At 41.6% G+C, this 21,348-nt stretch overlaps 1 protein-coding gene across 2 annotated transcripts; it reads right to left on the bottom strand.

The window, feature by feature from the left end:
• Positions 1–1,799: 1,799 nt before the first annotated feature.
• PCNX4 (pecanex 4) lies at positions 1,800–19,977 on the bottom strand. Of its 2 annotated transcripts, XR_010472711.1 has the most exons (13): positions 19,738–19,977; positions 16,759–16,811; positions 15,359–16,085; positions 13,568–13,747; positions 12,962–13,476; positions 12,040–12,140; positions 11,769–11,891; positions 11,148–11,511; positions 6,453–6,556; positions 4,966–6,002; positions 4,243–4,429; positions 3,497–3,903; positions 1,800–2,414 (listed from the first exon to the last, which is right to left on the bottom strand). XR_010472711.1 is itself a non-coding variant. In XM_065063241.1 (12 exons), exons 3-12 carry the CDS (start codon positions 16,045–16,047, stop codon positions 3,652–3,654), a joined length of 3,552 nt encoding a protein of 1,183 aa, XP_064919313.1. In that variant the 5' UTR covers positions 16,048–16,085; positions 16,759–16,811; positions 19,738–19,977; the 3' UTR covers positions 1,800–3,651. The 2 variants fall into 2 exon arrangements, 1 of the variants encoding a protein (XP_064919313.1); XM_065063241.1 differs by having other exon boundaries at positions 1,800–3,903.
• Between the last annotated feature and the right edge of the window lie 1,371 nt (positions 19,978–21,348).

Genomic DNA, 21,348 nt, shown 5'->3' with positions numbered 1-21,348 from the left:
GCATTGTAACCCCTGCACTGCTCAGCCTTGCTCTGAGCCTGGCACGTGCTACATCTATAGAGCATCAGGGAGAGAGGAGCAGGGGAGGTTCTGGAGCAGAACAGCCTGGAGCTACAAGGGGGCACAGCGTTAGGGAGCAATCCCTTGCACAGCAGAGTGCTGACAGCCCGGGCCCCAGCGCTCGCCTCAGAGCTGAGTTAGGGCACACAGCACCTTACAGCCAATTGGGGCACGAAAGGGATGCCGAGAGCTCACTCAGGAACACGCATTTCCACACAAAACCAGTCTCAACAGTATTGATGCTCGTGGACAGAAACAGCCCTGAGGAAACAATTGTGGTTTTTTAAAAACATTTACCATCCTTTTGACACGCACTTCAACCGTGAGTTGGAAAGTACCTCTCCAGTGGTAGTGTGTCTGTACTTAGACGCCTGGTGACCTTCCTGCGGTTGACAGAGTCCTCAGTTAGATTTGGATATACCTCAGGCCATCCAGGTAAGAAAAATTCTTGCTTCTTATATCTTAGAGTGATAATAAAAGAGGAACAACCCGTTTAAGGTTATTGAAACTTTCCAACCATAGCAAAGAATAACCCAAGAGTGGTGTTTTTAACGTGCCGTTTAACAAAGTGAAAAACTACTGTCTGGAAAAAAGACTGAGGAAGTGACAAGTGTCATCTCGTGCTGGAAGAAGGGAAGGTTTGTTTCACTCGCTAACACACCAGTTCCTGTCCTGTGGCTTGTGATGTGCTAAAGAGGCAGCAGTGAGGCTGCACGACAAAAAAGCAGCAACGCTTACTACAACAGCTGGTGTTCACAGGATGCTTGAGCAAGAATCAGACTCTTTCCAAAAGGGACAAAGCATTTGCCATTTGGAAACTTCCCTGACACTTTGTTCCATTAGACTGATTCCTGTTGCTCTACGGGACGTGAGTGGGGCAGGCGCAGGCTGCAGGACTGAACGTTTTTGTTAACGCTCAAAAGGGGTGAAAATCCTCTAGGAAGCACTGAACATCTGTTAAAAAATACTTTTAAACTGTTCTCATTGAATAAAGGTTCTCCAAAACCTGAAGGTGTCGTACGCTTACCTTTGTGTAACGAACATCACAGACTGTGAAGCAAACAGGTGTTGGTAGGAATTACAGGAAAGCTGATGCACACGGCGGGTTAGAAAACACAACAGTTAGCAGCAGTCACACAGGAAAACTTTAGGGAACCTGCCATCAGCTCAGTCCTAGATATTCAGTCCAGTACTAATGTTGAACCAAACAGCAACGTGTATGTTTACAATTATGTTTACAAGAGCTGCAGCCAAGACCAGGCTTAAAGGTGCTCTAAATTCTTGATAAATCAAACGCTCCCAAAGAAACAGACACAAGTTCAAGAGCGCACGAACAAAACACCACACTTCACAGGGGCACTCAGCTGCACAAATCTGCGATATGGAACAAGAGGCTGCAATTCGTGGTTCTGCCAAGAAACAAATATAAAGAGGGTTGCAGAAAAATCATTACGTGAAGTGGGGGTCATACTGTTGCAAAACATACCGGAATGTGTGAACCAGCTGAGTACATTAATGAATAAAGGGCTGTAGGACTCGCTGTCTGCAATAGAGGGGACAGGATGTTCCAGCTCCACATTCCTGAGCACAAACAGGAATTCTGCCCATCACTGATCCTGCTCCTCCGTTCGGTACCGATGCTGATCTCCGCTCAACACCTGGGCCGGTTCTCCAGCAGGCTGGGTACCACACGGAGGGAACCAGGGGAAAGCAGCAGAAAAGGATCACAGCTCTCTTAATCTTATTCCTCAGCTAGTTTATTCGGTTTACAGAAGACAGAACGAGGGCAGAAATTACAGCCACCTTCAAACAGACTGTTGCTGAAAATAATAAAAAGGTAAATTTTCTGTGACCATAGAGAAGACAAGGAGTAAGAGGTTTACAATGAGGCAGGGAGCTTTAATTAGAGTTAAGAAAAAACCCCCAACATTCTAGCTGCTGCAAGGACAGCAAAGAACTGGAGTGAACTACTCAATGAGTTGGTGATACTCCGGGTAATTAAAGTTTTAAATCAGAATAAACATTTGGCAGGAGTAGTTCCTTTTGAGAGGGACACAGGTGTTCTCTAAAAGGCCCACCCACATAATTTTCCACAATTCTGTATTTCCAGCTACAGTTCACGGCCAAGCAAAGTGACTTCAGGTTATCACCACTGTGTTATTTATGCTCCCGCGCAGCAACCAACCACCATCTAAAAGCTGCTTCCATTAACGTCCTGTGTGAATTTCATCCTGTACGTTGCAGTGTTACGTACCGTGGAGTTTTACAGGTGTTTCCTTCCCGCTTCTGGATTCCGCTACACAGTTTGTGTATTTTTCTAAAATCATTCATGGTCACCGATCAAAAAAAAAAGGCTGTGAGGAGTAAAAGTAGTGAACATGCTCTGAATTATACAGTTCTGGGTGTTCTAAACCAGTATGCATCCAGTTATGAAGCAGATCTGATTTAAACTGATTCTACGAGTTAAAGAAGGACAATTCCCTACACCCCGCTTGGCGTTTGCAGCAGCGACAACACCATCACTACTGATCTACAGAGAAAAGGCATTTATGTGCTCATGACCGGTGGTAACGAACAGGACAAACAAGCCGCTAGAGTGATGACCTAGACCTGTTTTCAAGGAGACCTGTAACACTGTAACAAACCAATTGCCAAATTCTCTTCTAACCCTTGGTATGGTTAAAAACAAATAAATTAATTGTGGCACAGACAGCTGGATTTCTGCTCCTGCCCCCAGTCATCAAGCTCTCACTGTGTTTGTGGAAGACTGGTTAGTGATGTGGACATAGGCTGCAAATGACAACATATGTGTGTGGGTATATATATATTAAAAATATCTGGATATTGGAAAATTAATCCCTTTGGACTTAAATTCCTTCTCTCCGCTAATTACACATGTTCGCTTTCATCCGTGGGTCACCCAGGTTATTAATGTGCACAATGTTTTGTAGAAGTTCTCTTTGCCCTCAAAACAAGTACTTTGGTAAAAATTGTCCCTTACAGCTTTGTTAAAGCGTAGCTGATAACTCACTACAATGAAGGAAGATCAGCTAAAGTCGTATATTATCACAAATGCTAAAACTGAACTTGGTCCAATATAAAATGGCCAGAATTAAAAAAACAATCATATAAATAGTCATCTGTACACTTTGGTTACCAACTCTGCGGTTGACGGTACTACAGTGAGCTGTAACCTGTCAGCGCAAGTCACCTGTCCAACTATTAATAAGAAAAAAAATCATATACATAAAAAAGATGAGAATGCACCAAAAATAGTTAATGATCAGAATTATGCTGCTCTTCTCTAAACTGGAGAAGAGAATTTCAGCATGTCCTGGCTCGTCAGCCGCACAGGCAATGGTGTCTCATGTTCCAGCAGCAAGAAAACAGTTCGGAACTTCCCGCCCGCTGAAGGTTCTGGCTTAGCACCATTTACCTGCCAAGTGTGGCCGCTGGCCCGGCGCTGCCGTCCAACGCCACTTCGGGAGTAAAATCTTATTTGTAGTGTAGAAACGTAGCACGAGCTTTTGATTCCCCACGTGCGGATGGAAAATACGAAATAATAATGTTTAAAAACGTGCTACCCACATTCTAGAACAAGGGCAGATGCAGGAGTTCAGATGAATAAATGGGGTAGCCGAGAGGCGGGTCGGCAGCTTGCACCGTCAGGTTTCGCAGCAGGACGGGGTGCGCCTGGATGCTGTAGCGTTCTTCGTCGTCGTTTGTAGCGTACAGCAGCTCCCAGGACAGATTTGCCCACTGACCTCGGACAGCTTCGTCATTGAGTTTTCCCACTTGTACTAACAATTCCTGAAGCGTGAGGACTCGCCCGGTGTAAATTCCCTTTAAGGACAAACATACCAAACGTTCAATAAGTTCTGTGAGCAGATACACAAGCACTTTAGTTACAAAGCTTTGGGACTACATACTATCAATATAATTCCATTTAAAATGGCAACTGCTCTCCTCAGTTCAATTCTTCCATCTGTGAGGATAATCAAGAATTATTGCTGCATCTGAAGAACAACGTGATGTGACTTTTGGCAACAGTGGTGTCAGCTCCTGTCTAGTACGAACGAACTTTGGTTACACAGCTTTTGTGTTTTGGAAAACAATTAAAAAGCAGCAAAAAAAGGCAGTGGAAAGGAAAGGATCTTGCTGACTAGTAGTTTTTCCACTTACCATGTTTGGGTCATGCCCCAGTGCGAAAAGGTAGGGCTTTTCCTGAAGAACCGCTTGCCGCCACTCCAGATCCGATACCAGCCCAATGTACCAATCGTTCTCATATTCTTCCAGACAGTTCACCAGCTCTTTGAAGTTCTCAACTGGGCCCAGGCTTGCTTTGTCAACCATAAGTTTAAAAGTGTATCTGAAAGGTACAAAAGCCGTACAGTAAGTAGTGCAGCACAAGATGGGAGGAAAAAAGCCTCTGCAGGCTACACAAGGCAGGAAGGCACCATCAAATGTTCTCAAGCAGCAGAAAGTTTGTCAGTTCTTGCTGGTCAGCTGAGTCACTGCAGTCAGTCCGGGGATGCTTTTAGCTCAGCCAGATGTAAAACATATCAGTTTAAACATCTTTGTTCACCTCAAACACTGTTCCCATTGCTTGATAATGGAAAGTGTCAAATGTCTAACTCCATCACAATTCACTTAGATTATGGAGACAATGAAAAAGGGTCTTTTCCTGCCCGCCGCATAACGCAGATGTTGGAGGCAGCTGCTGCAGGGAAGGGAAAAGGAAGGAATCTCTTGTCTCTTCACTGCCTGGGGTTACAGACAATATTTCAATAGGAAGAAGCTCCAAATCTATTTAAATGATAGGATTTTAACATCAACTACTCTTCCTTTCAAAGCACAGGACTCTTTATATCATTTTTATAATCTGAGGGAATATTTTTCTTTTACCTGAACGCTTTCAGTGCAAGTTGGAACAGCTCCGGTTTGCTGGTCAGCCAGTCCAAGCCAACGGACCACGGAACCCCGCCGGTGTACGCTCTGAACACGTGGCTCGCAACAGGCACCGTGTTATCCAGTCCAAACAGGCCAAAACAACACGACAACGCTCCGTGGATGTACAAGTCTTTCAAAGCTCTGTCTTTCAGAAGGTCTTCAAGTAAATTGGAAGGCTTTTCTTTCAGATGAAAGAAGTCCAGCTGACTCAAAACGAAGCGGTACCATTCTTCTGGAAACCTCCGCCGCATTTCGTTGACTTTGGATGCAGGCACCGGGGCTGTTCTCCATTCTTCAGGGATGCTCAATAGCTCCGAGTAAGAGCAACTAAATGCAACCTGAGGTAAAACTTCTTGCTGTTTCCCTTTGTCTACAGCAGGAAGCCCAAGCGCAACAGCTCTGTATAATTTATCTTCTGGTGATGTTTCTTGTGGGATGTCTTGGCTCTGTGCTTCTACAAATCCTGGAATAGACAGGTGCACTTTTGGTGTAGTTCCCAACTGCCCGGGTTCTTTTCTGTCTTTCATTCTGCCACAGGGTTCAAGATCAGAAACGTCACTGTCATCAGTCCAGTCCTCAATTGTATCGACACTAAAGCTGTCTTCTTCCCTCAGAGGACTGGCTCTTTCTATGGCACCGCTATGCTGATTTTCTGGAAATGATCCTTTTTTGTTCTTGTCAGCATTGCCCGGGCTTTCCCATGTTTTTGATTTTTTATAACAATACTGGACTAGCATCCATACAAGCACTTTAATGAAATCATCTTTCAGATGCTTTAAATTCTCATTAGAGTCAATTATTCCAGATAACACGTTTCTGGCATCGGAATACAGCCGCACAGGTAGGACCGTACAAGGAGTCAAAATGTGCCCAAAATGGCGATTAGGAGAGAGAATCTTTGTGTGCTCCTGATGTTCGAAGGCCATTTCAAAAATTTCATCAACTCTGTGAGCTTCAGCTGCATGACAAGAGGTTTCCTGCAATTCTAACCCCTAGAGCATCAATGAAAACAATTTGGTTTTATTCTTTACCAGTACATATCCTTAAACACCAGCAAGCTGTTTTCTTGCAATATGTTTTTTCTGAACAAAGACATGTGCCACTGTCAATATTTCCACAACTGAACCTACAAATCTAACTTAAGGTAACAGTAATAGCATACAATAGTATTAGACACAGATCAATGTCTTGAAAAAATAAAGATGTGTCTCATATAGATGATCTTATTAGCCAGCTTATTAAAGATGTATCACAAGATAGATGATAAACTTTTCACGTCTGCTAAGCATATCAATTGCAAGACTAGTTGATATAGCAGTAACGCTCATCTTCAAAAGTTGACTGTAAGGTCAGGTAAATGAGTTACATTGCTGAAATGCTATACAGCAAGATATCAGCAAGATTTCCAAACATGACTACATCAGTCCTCAGCATGCAGTTACCTTAATGTTAACGCCACAGTAAGTGAAGCCTTTTTCTAGCACCAATATCCACATCAGTCTGTCCTGAAAACGGCACAAGTAATGTGAGCCAGGGAGAAAGAGACCTAGACAAGAAAAAACGAACAAACAACAAAATCTATGATGTTACTGTGGTATTCTACTGATGAAAATATTTTCTACAAGCCAACTGAGGAGCTCAACTTTGCAGTTGAAAAATATTTCTGCATCACCATCAAAATCAGTTAAAACTGGTGAACTAGTAACCTGTAATCTTAAAGGAACTACCTGCAAAGCCAGATCTTGAAATCATACCGCTATCTTTGAGAAAGCTGTGGCAAACTGCAAAACCCTCACAGACCTGCAGGACTACAACATTCATGGGGGACCAGGGTTGAGCAACCTCATGTTCAGTTCCTTGGTAGACCCGATTTTCATGATTAAAGAAGTGAACAGTTACCCCTAATGTCACCTGCATATCTAAAGTTCTTATGACTGCTGAATACATTAAAGAATCATCATCTAGTACATGAGTATCTTAATGGCCCTATTTGCTGTGGAATATGAAGTTTATTTTTTATGGGAGAAATAAAAAAATCTAATTCAATAGGATTTGTTACCTGCACTACCAGTTCCTGAATGGACTTGTCTGTATTCTAGAATGATTAGAAAATATTCCTTAGGATGCAAAATCCAGCACGTAAATGATTCTGATCAAGTGCTATAATATCACATCCATTTTATAGATACAGATATCTACAGATACAGCTATATATCTAGAGAGATAGAGAGAGAGATGATAGAGATAGAGAGAGAGATGATAGAGATAGAGAGAGAGATGATAGAGATAGAGAGAGAGATGATAGAGATAGAGAGAGAGATGATAGAGATAGAGAGAGAGATGATAGAGATAGAGAGAGAGATGATAGAGATAGAGAGAGAGATGATAGAGATAGAGAGAGAGATGATAGAGATAGAGAGAGAGATGATAGAGATAGAGAGAGAGATGATAGAGATAGAGAGAGAGATGACAGAGATAGAGAGAGAGATGACAGAGATAGAGAGAGAGATGACAGAGATAGAGAGAGAGATGACAGAGATAGAGATGACAGAGATAGAGATGATAGAGATAGAGATGATAGAGATAGAGATGATAGAGATAGAGATCTACATTTTCAAGAGCACCTGCTCATCTTTAAAGATTTGTGAATCGGTATGGTACACATTGAACGCTAACAGCAGATGCAGTAGAAATCACCTGTAGTCTTCCTAAAGCATGTATGTGTAAGAAATCTGATGCCTTAAGTTTGATATCATCAAAAATTCAGCCACGCAAATTAACCTGGAATTGGAAAATCAAGTCCTGAACGTCTTCGGGTCGCACATCAAATTCATTAGTACTCAAAAATCCCACAATCTGGCTCTCACTCTTGTCCAAAAAAACACAAAAGAAAAAGGTACTTTTTCTCTCTTCTACCTTTTTAAATAAAAAGTGCAACCTAGCGACTGGTGGTTATACTGTATTTCTTTTAAGTTACAGCCTTCTGTCAACTTCTCCAGTGCAATGGTGCTGCTCTTATGCACAACGTTTGCTGCCAGTTTGTGACCCCCTTCTGCTTGCACTCACATCACTCACTTGCATAGAGAATTTTAGTTTTAGAATGTTGTACAAAGACATCAGTGAAACCAACCATTAAGCTGTAGTTAAAATTTAAGTAACCTTTTCTATCCCGCTGAGCTAATGAAGTGCATTTTCTTGCTAACATTGTGCAAAGATTTTAATTCTTTTCTTGCTGGCTGTTAAAGCTACTAAAACTCCTTTACATAGAAAAAAAGTATGGTTTTAAATTAAAATAGAGACACACAAAGTGGTACCTCTTCATCTTGAACTCATCTGAGAACACCACATTTTTTCTTGCTTGAAGACATTAATTCACAGATATTCCCATTAAAGAAGAGTCTCTTTTCCCCCTCAAGACCGGTGTCTTAAATTATTTAATCTGAGGCATACATGCCATAACAGTCACGATGGCTATGCGGGAATGTAATATGTATAGACAGATATAACAGTATAACAGTATAACAGTATCACAGTATGTTTGGGATTGGAAGGGACCTCAAAAGATCATCTACTCCAATCCCCCTGCTGGAGCAGGAACGCCTAGGTGAGGTCGCACAGGAACATGTCCAGGCGGGTTTTGAATGTCTCCAGAGAAGGACACTCCACAACTTCCCTGGGCAGCCTGTTCCAGGCTCTGTCACCCTTACTGAGAAGAAGTTTTTTCTCAAATTTAAGCGGAACCTCTTGTGTTCCAGCTTGATCCCATTACCCCTTGTCCTATCATTGTTTGCCACCGAGAAGAGCCTGGCTCCATCCTGATGGCACTCACCCTTTATATATTTATAAACATTAATGAGGTCCCCCCTTAGTCTCCTCTTCTCCAAACTAAAGAGACCCAGCTCCCTCAGCCTTTCTTCATAAGGGAGGTGCTCCACTCCCTTAATCATCTTCGTTGCCCTACGCTGGACCCTCTCCAGCAGTTCCCTGTCCTGCTGGAACTGAGGGGCCCAGAACTGGACACAATATTCCAGATGTGGTTTCACCAGGGCAGAGTAGAGGGGAAGCAGAACCTCTCTCGATCTACTAGCCACTCCCCTTCTAATACACCCCAGGATGCCATTGGCCTTCCTGGCCACAAGGGCACAGTGCTGGCTCATGGTCATCCTGTTGTCCACCAGGACCCCCAGGACCCTTTCCCCTACGCTGCTCTCTAATATGTAATTTCCCAACCTATACTGGAACCTGGGGTTGTTCCTGCCCAGATGCAGGACTCTACACTTTCCCTTGTTAAATTTCATTAGGTTATTCCCCGCCCAACTCTCCAGCCTGTCCAGGTCTCTGGATGGCAGCACAGCCTTCTGGCGTGTCAGCCACTCCGCCCAGCTTGGTGTCATCAGCAAACTTGCTGACAGTGCACTCTATTCCCTCATCTAAATCGTTAATGAATATATTGAATAATACTGGCCCCAGCACTGACCCCTGAGGCACTGCACTGGATACTGGCCTCCAACTAGACTCCGCACCATTGACTACCACTCTCTGGCTTCTCTCCTTAAGCCAGTTTGCAACCCATAACAGATGTCTATCAGATAGATATAAATATATATTACGTAATATATCTATAATATATATAAAAAGCATACACAGGCAGTAGACAAACTGAAATGTCTCTCTTCCTTAGAGGAAAAAAGCTTCCTATTTTTATTCTTTTAATACCTCTCTCTATACCAGCACTAAACGTGCAGCAAACGTTTCCTAGTAAAGCCCTCGCATACAGTCTTTGGGAAAGTGTGATAAAGGTTACCTTCCACTGTCTTTAAATATTAGCACTTTTTTTTCCAGTCACAAACCATTTTCCAAGAGGCTTATGTAAATATTTGCCTCTCGTCTAAAGGCAATGATGTTTTAAGTCACACAAAGACTATTTCTCGGGAAAACGAGCTTGCAATTTTAACAGTTAATCTGTCTCAAGCTGGGAAAATGACTCTTCACCTCTGTTTATTTAATTCTGTGAAATACCCTTCATGATGTCTTTCACAGGCTTTATGACCACAAGCACCGGTACAACCCTACCCTAATATGACATTAAGTCGGTTCTGTTCTCAACTGTTTACTCCTAGTTAGGCTACACCATGTATTATATTTTACAAACATCCAGGCCATGTTCACCGTACCTAATTAACACTGCCAAATTAGCCAAGTCACCTTCCGGACCACGAGTAACGTGACTGATGCAGACAGACACAAACGCACACAACCATGATGGGCAGTCTGATACGCTGCCTCCTTGCACCAACTGTACAGAGAACGCCTCAATTTATTGCCTCCAATTGGGCGGGACGAATGCACACCATCCTTTTTGTGTAAAGTACTGTTGTCATCACTTAATGAATCCCGTCTGCAATCGCTAACCTAAAGATAATGGAAATCCTTTCAGTTTTAGATCAGTTTGCTCACATAACAATGATAAGAGTGACTTGCAAAACACTTCACAACAAATTACCAACACTACTGACCTTGCAGCTTTGGACCTTTTGAAGCTGCGCAATTAGCTGAGTCGTGCTTTAGCAGATATCTTGGGACTGTTGGATGAAATGTCCCTTAGCTGAACGTTGCTCATTATACGCTAAAAGGATTATGTAATGGAATATGCAAATCTGTAGGCATCTGGCTCTTCAGGGTGCAAATGCAGTGATAAGATTTTGTACATGCTTTTTACTTTTCTTGCTGGCTTTATTCCAGCATCCAGGCTTGCACATCTCTGTCATAAACACTATCTCATCTCTGTGTGCTAAATTTGGCTCATTCGTATACACACTGGGTAAAGAACCCTGGTTTTGGGACAAAATATTAGAATAGAAAAAGATTACGATTTATACGGTTTCATCACTAGTTTCTCCTTATTTTAAAGACAACAAAGCAGAATTATTTTCTTACAAGAACGTGACAAGTAGAGACGTCTGAGAAGGACAACAGTAATCACTTTTTCTCAATTGAACAATCTCTGAATATCAGATTTAACCTACGACCGTGACACATGGTTTACATCAGATGCTACTATTCTTCTATTCTCCAGCAAGCTCACGTTCCCTAAAATATTCAGCTACATTCCCTCGCAGTGTCAGCAGGATACCTACCTAGGCTACCGGCTGCGAGCGCAGACTGCAGAGCACCAGCCAGACTGAGAACCAGCTGCTGGTAGTACACCGTGTCGGAGCAAACACACGCTGTAGCGCCCACAGGTCCTGGCCAGCTTCGCACAGGCCTAGGAAACCCGATCAAAAATATAGGCAGCGTGAAGAGCGGCAGCAAGGGAGAAGAAAGGAGAGCGGAGACGGCGATGAAGGTCAGCAGGATCGGGAAGAAAACGATATTGAGCGTGATTAAGGTGGCGGTAGATTTACGACGTTGTTTTTTCTCTGTCCACGATGTCAACAGAATAGCTACGGCAAACTGCAGCTTCGAGACAAACTGAAGCAGCCGATCCCGGAGGAGACCAACCTGTGAAATACATAGAACAAGCACATTTATTTTTATACTCTATAGTATCATATTCAGCACTTCCAAAGCTGCCTCATCTACAACAATTTTAAGAAGTGTGATTATTATTGACTGGTATTGGAGCGTATATGTTAGTGCACAGCTTTTCATCCTCTATTTGCTGGGTCCTGGACTCTGAAATTCTCTAATAGGGGAGGGCAAGGTGACAAAGACTTTCAATGACAACTATCAGCTTAAATTTACATTATGACAATTACCAGCAAGAGTCTGATTCCTGTGTCAAGGCTCCTGTTCCACCAGAGGTCTGGATTAGACACCAACATTTGTGCTATTGACACAACCACTATGTCCAGTAGAGCATTTTCTGTATTCTGCCAGACCTAAAATAAAGATATGTTAGATATACATTTAAAAATGTGTTTATCTATATCTGCTTTTGTGACCTGGAATATTTCTTCCGAGTCACCTTTACACTTAAATCACGTAGAAGATGATTTCTTAGGCTAACATATTAAAAATTCAAATTACCATCCTAAATATTCTTGTGAATCCAATGCAAACAGACACAGAATGAAGATTTTGTAGCGAACGGTCTAGTGACAGGAATGCTATCATAGCAAACGGAGACACTGTAATTGAAATAAAAGAATCATTGATTTCCTTTAAAAAACATAATTAAAGTCTACAGAGGTAAGCAGTCTTATTGCAGAATGGAAATCATAGAGTAAAAAGTTAACTTTTCCCTTCATTATTACAAACTCCTCTTTGTATTACGCTTCCAGGATATCAAACAGTGTCTTTGCACTAACAGCCCAAGAGGGTAAACATTTATGGTGATGCTTTGTTTTTACTTGCTATTACTTTTCTGTTGTTTCCCCAAGAGAGCGGGAATAAGTAAAAATAAACATGTGAATAGCACTCATCAATCCACTTCCCCAAACTGATGCTTATTTATGAAACGAAATAATTTAGATCAAACTCTGCTTCCCCCTAAGTAGGTACATTTGTCCATAACCTACCAGAAAGGAGTTTGTTCCCTTTACCAGCAAGTTGCAAGAACCAAATATTTAATCAGCTTGGTGACTCAACTCACTTCTGGTTCTGAGTTGCTTTTAAAAAAAGTCTACAAGAGCCATTTTATTTTGAAAGTGAGTATTGATGTTATAACTAAAATCCTTTAAAAGGCCTTGCTTTCTGACCTGGATTTTTAAAAAAGCTCAACTTTTTATGCTTACACCTAAAAAGGAAATAAATACAACCACTAACCACTTTCAAATATTCTGAACCAGTAATTTTGACCTCAAAGCACAATTTAGCAAAACATAAATACTTCCAGCTACTTGGCTTTTCTTAGTTCATTCATAGAATCTTGCACATACAGTAATTCTCATGTTCTTTCAATTTTCCTACAAGCATCATCTAACAAACAACAGACAGTGTGTATTCCTACCTAGTGTTAGTAAAATCCTCCTGACAACACCAACTTTGATCAGCCTTCTTTGCTTCTCCATGAACACAGTCACAGTCCTGACATCCTTTGGATAAAAGGGGTTTCGGAAGACTCCAAACAAGTACACTCTCTGAATCTCTCTAAGAATCCACATAATTATAAGTAATACGATCAGAATGTAACTCGCTATAGCCTGAGGACTGGCTTTGGAAAATGATGAAAAGCCTGCAAAATGATGCAGCAGGCCGGCTTCTATGAGGGCAAATGTCAACACAGTCAAATAAAATATAAATTCCCTCCACCCAAATTGCGTTCTAAGACCTCTGTGCATGTTTTTAGATTTGCTGGAGGCTAAATGGCTGATCATGGTGTGTTTGAAGGCAAAACCAATCTCGCTTAGATTAAGACTCAGTATGAACCCAAATCCAGTCATGAAGAGGATCACACCGAGAGTGCTGCGAATGAAATACGATGCTATTGCTGTTCCAGCAGAAATGAGAAACATTACTAATAACCTGTGAAGGAGAAAATAAAAAAGATTTGCTTGAAAAGAAAAAGGTTATAAACAATCTTGATATATTTCACAATTATATAAACAACAATTACTTTGTGTTACTTGACATAGGTGAACCTCCTAGTCCAAACTCCAACAGTTGTTCCATTCCCCACAGAAAAAGTGCGTCAAGCGGGGGCAGAATTCCCATTGCCCATAAAAACGGCAGAAAAAGAAATACGATGTGCAAAATCTGGTTTGTCTGTTCTAGAATGGGTGCGTTGACAGCAAACCTGGATAAAAGAAGAAATGTATTTGACTTCTGTGAAGGAAAAGATAACTGATGTATGGGCGGAATTTTTGCTTAACTACTATGGCAAATCCAGACATATAAACATATTAATCTACAAAACCTCAACTAGCATCTTTTACAAGTAAAAATAAGGACGTACATTTATACTTGGGGCACTAAGACACTGATTAGAAGAACAGAACAGAATTTTTCATTCAAAAGATCTGAAGCCTTCAGATTACACAGATGAGTCAAGTGATGTAAATATCCTTATTGTTTTGATATTGTTGTGATAACACACTCAAGAAATACTTGTGCAAAAAGAAAGGTCCACAAGCTCCAGGACCTCGACCATTTGACCAAAAAAACGCTAAGTACTTTTGTTCAGAATTAGAGAAGTGAAAGTTTATGCAAGTCCAAAACACAAGATGTGTTAACACTGAAAGAACTGGCATGTCACCTGTACACCAAGAGATTAACTCTCTTTATGAATGTATTATTTTCTACATAAAGTATTAAAATCTTCCTGTAAAAATGCAGAGATCAGTATTAGAAATCTGCATAAATTCTAAGTCATACATTGTTCACCAGCTAGCTAATAACTCAAAGGTGGACTGCTAAGAGATTTGGTTTCTCTCTATTTCTTACTAAAGAAATAAGTAAGCCTCAAAGAAATTTTGGCAGGAATCTAAAGAACATCTAAATTTTCTCCTCAAGAAATCAGAAGAATTTGGGATCCAAGACCATGCGTATAATTGTTATTTCATAACTGAAGAGGCAACTAGGGTAAATTATTATTAATTAAAAATTGATTACTATCATTAACAAAGACATCTCTAAGTGCAAAACTAGTAGAACCGAATATGATTTTTAAAATGCATTTGTAGTACCCCAACCATAAAATATGTACATGTGACAAAGTGATATGAATATCACCCAACAGGGAGAAAGAATGCATAATGTAAATTTAAAACAATCTCGCTTTAAGAGCTTCTACTTCAGTTAATACACGCATCACAACAGTGGAAATATAGATGTCTATTTGTAGACTGACATAGTTCTTTTGTATTACAAAACCATTTAAAAATCCAAGTTCAAAATCTATATAATAAATATACAGCAATGTTCACATTTGCTTATCCATTAATTAAAACTAAATTCAAGGTCCTTTTTGCCTGTAACGTAAAACCCTCTGCAATAATTTTGCGAAGATTAAGTCAGAAAATATTCCAGGATTAAATCTGGATAGAAATCCAGTGCTCCTGAACTTGGCAGTGTTTTGATCTGTGATTCCAGGTCAGGAAGATGTTTTTTGAAACTGCGCCCATTAAAAGGATGTTGATGCAAATGCTCTACCCAGAAGAAGATAATTTTAGCTGTCCCTTACTTAGAAACTGCTCTAACTGCTCTCCCTAATTTACGCGGAATGCTTTTATGCACAGCATCGAAACTCAATTTTTATCATATACTCTTCTAGCTTGTTTCTTTGGAGTTCCTGCCTTTGATTAAAATATCAAAATAAATTTTCCTCAGAAGAATAATTCAATCTGTCTCATTTAAAACATACAGAATAACCATTACTGTAATTGGCTAAATGCTGTATTATGTTTACCTGTGTGCAAGATCCACTGCAATAAAGACAAATATGTAGAAAGGTCTCATCAGAGCAGTGATTTCGTAAGTGTCCAGTGGTTGGAAAGTAGCTGTTTCCGTAGCTGTATTTATGATTAATGAATACTCTCCTATACATATCGTCACCCAACCAAACACAAAGATCACAACAGTTCCTCCAATGTTGCTATATAGCAAGGTTATTCTGTTTGGCAGCAAATACCAAGTTCCCAACCCACACAATACCCCTGCCAGAAGGGAATGAAATACAGTGTTGATTATATACTTCTTGCCAGGAATAATAAATTTTACAGTCTCCGAACCTACGCAGCTGGAAAATTCAAACTCATCTTCATCTGTTAGGGTATTCTGAATTTGCATTCTTTCTACTGTCACTGTTTTCTGTTTGGCATATAGATTTGTCATCTGAAGAATAAGTGCAGTCACAAACATCAGTCCTCCTGAAAGTGCTGCGGTATAGTAGTCCTTCATAATGCCTAATTGGTACAGAAGTGTTCCTACTCCTCCCCAAACCCATGGTGTCAAGAAAAGAATAATCTGATTCACATATACGTAAGGAGGGGCACAATAGCCTAATTTAAACCGGGGACCTCCCAGCAGAGTCTGTGGAAAGCGCTTCAAGAAGAACTCCTGTTTGTAATCGTTCAGCAGAGGTACATCTGGACCCATTCTTATGACTCAGGAATGCTGGATGAATATCATTTTTCCTGTAAGAGAACAGAAAGAAAAAGAAGGAAACATTACTGAATCTGGAACTCAGAAATGAACCAGGGAATTATTTTGTCCTACTTTCATTTTCCAAGTTACAGTGGAATTCTGACATGTTAGTGTTAGTATACATCATCCTAAAGCGCCCACACAATCTGTCAGAATAAAACTACTAAGCAAACACCTAAAATGGAAAAAGACTATTTTAAAATCAAGAATATGTTCATGATCTGAAGCTTTATGGAACAAATAAAACATATAATCCATCCTTGGGAGATGATAAAACCAACTCATCTCCACACCACCACACCTTCCTAAAACTGCTTTTTATTTTTCCACCTGCCCTGATTCCAGTCGCATTTTGCCACAGCCCTCTAATTCCAATTAATCCTGTTAAGGATCTCCATATACAAACAGAAGAGACAAGGATTACAGTTAATGGCCAGTTAGGTGCCAGGACACAGTCACCCAAGGTCCCTGTAAAAATCAAAGCTTTACGAAATTAACTGTAAAAAAAATATTAGTAGAAGCATTAAAAACTGTTTTTCACATGAGTATTTTTACTGTCCTCCCTACACGGCCTAGTTACAGAACAGGGTATCACTGTACTAAGCCCTAGACAATAAAGAGTTCATTTCTTAAAACTTATAAAATAAAAAATAAATGCAATACTTGTGAGTTGTGGCAGAATCAGCATATATTCTTCTGTATGTCAATGGAGAAACCTAAAAATAGGAAAAAAGATACCTGTAAACATTTTAAATGAATCAAATAGAATTCAGATATGAATACTCATTTAGAGAGGATGGGGCAATGTAGAAGAAATGAATGTAAGACGGTAACTATGATATTCAAATATAATTGTATGCTACAGTCAATGAAAGAATTCAAGAATGACAAGAGAAATACTCAAGCTAAGAAACAGGGTGACAAAACAGCACAAAATTGCAGTGCTAGCATACTTCATCAATAATAATTCTAAAAAATATGCTGGTGTGCATTAAGAGATGCCCAAGTACTGAAATTCTGATGTTTTTCTATTGCACCTGTATAATCTGCTGAATACCTATTAGCCGTCACTGCTGATACATTAAAAACTAAACACTCAGCTGCCAGGGAGTTTCCAAACTACTGTGATCCCTTCTTTCTATAACATGAAAAGCTTTTAGGCACTTCTGAGAACAATTTACTCCTTACATTTAAACAGATATCAATCACTTGACTGTAGGTAGATACTGGTCATCACGGGACTAAGTTAGAAACAGTGCAAAGGGGATTAAAGACCATTCATATGCATTATCACAACTGGAAATCTGCATTCAGGGTCCACTAAGTCAATGAAAAGCAGGACCCCATGGGCTCTGTAACTACTCTCTAAGTAGGCTGTATAATAATAATAATAATAATAATAATAATAATAATAATAATAATAATAATAATAATAATAATAATAATAATATAATTATAATTATAATATATAATAAATAATTATATTATTATTTTTATTTTTATTTTTATTTTAAAGTAAAAATTCCAAATTGGAATCTCAAATTGGAATTTTTACACATGGAATACTGAACATGTAATACTGAAAACAAAGAGAGGTTTTTTGTCATACTATTTTAAGTCACTGAAAGTTTCTTTAGGGATGGAGAAGGCAGCAGTCAGTCCTAATGGAAAAGAAACACACTGACAATGGAGAAGGGAATTCACTGCAGTCAGCTCAGGAATTTGAAAATGTAACAGGGACACACCCAACTAAAACCAAATTTCAAATGTAATTAAAAAAATAAATCAGAATTCAGCCAACCTTGTTTAGAAAAAGAAACACTGCTTAGAGAGCCGCACAGGCATGAAACTAATTTGCTGTGAAAGTTACAATATGTGCAGATTGATATGCCTGTAGATTATAGAAGCTGAGTTTTAAAAGAAATGTAGAACCAAAAGGTGCATAGTTTTCCCTGAAAAGCAGTTTTCTGGCAGCTGCTCTAAGAAGGGCTATTTCTGTTTCAAGTTCTAGTCTGCAGTTGTGTCTGTCAGTTTATATTGTTAACAAAATGTTAACAAAACATTCCCCTTACAGTTACTGGGTAAACAATAGACCTCTTTGTGTGAGAAACAAAAATCTACGCACATAAACAATATAGTCCTACTTGGCTGTATTCCAAAACGAGCCATAAAAAAAGACATTAATTTATTTACAAATGAAAATCCCAAGTCTGAAGCTCAACAACTATGGAAACGATACCCTCAACTATCCTCCTGGCTTCCAAATAAGTCAGGTAGGGCTTCAAAGACGTCTCGGCATTCCTGTGCCAAGCCCTAGCAACAAGACTCCACACAGCAGCCAGTGTTTACAGGACCTGGCCGCAATATACATTCCTCACATACAGGCCTGGCCTGACTTCCACAACTTGCCTGGTTACCCAAACAACCGGCACCACAACAGTCTGTCATCACCGGCAAGAGCCGCGCCACTCAGATTCTCTCCTAACGAGGACGGGAAAAGGACCTTAACGCCATAAAGTCATTTAACAAGCTGTCTCTGCAATATAGAATCATAGAGTTGCTTTGCTTGGAAAGGACCTTTAAGATCGAGTCCAACCATTAACCTACCACTGTCAAGTCCACGATGTCCCTAAGAACCTCATCTACGTGAAACATTTCATCTGTTAATCCCATGTTTGAAAACCATATTCTTCACAGCACTCAGGAGAAAATACTTGGAAATACAACAAATACAAAAAGATAACTTAGCAATTTCCTCTGTGTCCTTATTACAAAAGGTAGCAAAGCAAATCTTGCTCAAATCCAGGCAGAAATTCATAGGAGGGCACAAATTTTTGTCTAAACAAACACCATCCTTCACGTCCACTGATGGCGGATCGGCTCAGCGTGGTTTGGGTTTATTTCAAGAAGATCACAGGAGAACACGTGTGTACGGCTCTCGCCCATCTAAGCCTCTTGAAGCACACAAAGCTCAAAAACACTCACCTCAGTGGTCTTCGAGGCCATGTCACACTAGACTAAGGAAAGTTATAAACTACCTGCTAGCAGAGGAGGGGCAAAGGCGCGGGGGGAGCTGCCTGTCCAGGCAAACCCTGGTACGCCCCATGCCCAGACACCTGTGCCCCAGCTCTATGGCTGAAGCTCCAGTTGTGCTTCCAACCCTGGAGCCAGGCAAGCAGAGCAGGGGCCTCTCAGCACAATCATTGCCATCCCCTGGGGACATGGCATTTGAAGCCAAAACGCTCCATCCAGTTATGGGATGCGCAACCCAGGGCCACCTTTGGTAAGGGCTGCAGGTCACCTCCTTCCCCACACCCCTGTGCACCTGAACAGAGCCACCGCACTCCCCACCCAGCCACTCCCCCTCACGCCTTCTGCCAGCGGCAGAGATAAAATAATCAACCAAACGACCAAAAATAAACCCCTGTTTTCAACTCCGGAGGGGAAGGGAAGGCAGGCAGCCAGCGGGCCTGCCGAGGAACGGCCTGGGGCAAAGCCAGGGAGGGCAACGGCGGGACCAGCCGCTTTCACCCCCGGCCCCGCCACACCGCCTCCCGCTCCGTTCCTGCACCCCTGAGGCGAACGGCCTGGGCCGGCGAGAGGCAGCCGCGGTAAAAAAGCCTCAGAGGGGCGGGCACCTACCTCTGGCCCGGGCTCGGAGCAGGTCGGGGGCTTTGCGGGGCGGGGAGAGAAGGGAACAGGGCTGAGGAGAGAGGATGGCGGAGCGCTGTCCCCCCGCCGCTGGGCTGTCCAGAGGGAGAGCGAACGGCGCAGGCCGCGGCCGGTCGCTCCTCCCCGCCCCGCCACCGCTGCTGAGGACGGCGGGGAGGCGGCGGCTAACGGCGGTGGCGGGGCCCGGCCTCACCGCGGCGGCTCCCTCCCCTCTCCGCCCCCTCTTCCCTCCCCTCGGCCGCCGCCATTTTGCCCGCCTGAGGCAGCCGGCGGCGGCGGGATGCTGCGAGGCGTCCGCGGGAAATGGCCCCGGTGGATGACTCCGGAAAATGGCCCCGGGAGGTTTCTCTGGGTGTCTTCTTGGTGGGGTCGGCTCAAGAGCTGCGAGCGAAGGCGAGTGACCGGTCGCCTTCCCCCGACGGCAGGATGGTGCCCCGAGCCCGCCCGCAGCCCTGCGCGCCCTCCCCTCGGCACTGCGGTTCCGTGCAGCTCCGCTTTCCACACACAACCACCGTCCTTGTGTGGTAGAATCACGCGTGAGGCCTCTCTCTAGCTGCGGCCTGCCGGCAGCTCCCTGAGGCGAAGAAAAAAACGAATAGGGTGAAGAAAATTCCTCTCAGAAGAGCCGTGGCAAGGCGGGCAGGGGCTGCTTGAGGCCGCCATCGCTTGTTCCTCCCCATGGGCCCCTGTCGCCGTTCCAGCGTTGCAGCTTCTTGGGGCTGGTCCCTCGTAGCTGATGAATTTGTCACTCAGATGACTTTGGTTGCCTCAAGTTTCTTTCCATCCCTCTTGAGAGTTAGCATGGATATGTCAGAGGCTGTTCTTTGTCACTTTTTTTGGTAGTTTTCGTAGTCTTCCCACATGAATGAAAGTGCAAAACCACATAAATTAGTTTCTTTAATCATTACAACATTTAATGTTAATGTTTAATACACTACATTCTAGTGTTATATTAAAACATTGAGCACAAATACTCAATCCACTGTGTTCATACATGATACAAAAAAGTTTCCTCAATCTTGAATATTAATAGTTTATATATAACTAATTCTAGATGAGAACACAGGTTCTGGCCTCAGGTAGAAGAAAACTTGAATAAACTTGAGCATTCACTGTCAAATCGAAATGTAAATCCAAGCACGGCAATACTACTTACCACTTCAAATTGCACCCATTAAACATTGACAATATTTAATACAGTGAGCATGCTTAATATCATTTATATCTAATACTAAAACATATAACTCAGTATATTCATTAGAGCACCAGAGCATGCATACTTTTATCTTAATATCTATGTTATAACAATCACTGTATAAATTCTTACAAACAGTTATATCCATTTTGAGCTGAATCTAATAAAGTTGAACACCTAGGCATAGGTTTAGAATTTTAGATAGACTAAAAGAATTACAGCAATCAGTTCTTACCAGAAGCATCAGAACATTTTTAGGTCTGTTAATCTCTATTCTTCAGGTAATAAAAAGGCAGTTAGGTGGGGTATCCAATGTAAAACCTGGAAAATACTGCCAAAGAAAACTGTTTGTTTACCTTTATTGAGTTTCTTTGAGTGAAGTTCCA

The sequence above is a fragment of the Columba livia genome, chromosome 5 (genome assembly GCF_036013475.1).
Source record: "Columba livia isolate bColLiv1 breed racing homer chromosome 5, bColLiv1.pat.W.v2, whole genome shotgun sequence".
In the NCBI taxonomy this organism is placed as follows: domain Eukaryota; kingdom Metazoa; phylum Chordata; class Aves; order Columbiformes; family Columbidae; genus Columba; species Columba livia.
Note: the sequence above shows the minus strand (reverse complement) of the source record. Positions and strands in the feature narration are given on the sequence as shown.

Excerpts from the sequence above, each read along its gene's own strand:
- PCNX4 (XM_065063241.1), bottom strand. The coding sequence starts at position 16,047 with ATGGGTCCAGATGTACCTCTGCTGAACGATTACAAACAGGAGTTCTTC. Across the intron at positions 12,141-12,961 it reads GAGGATTTTACTAACACTAG|TGTCTCCGTTTGCTATGATA; the intron begins GTAGGAATACAC and ends TTTCAATTACAG. Across the intron at positions 3,904-4,242 it reads TGGGGCATGACCCAAACATG|GGAATTTACACCGGGCGAGT; the intron begins GTAAGTGGAAAA and ends TTGTCCTTAAAG.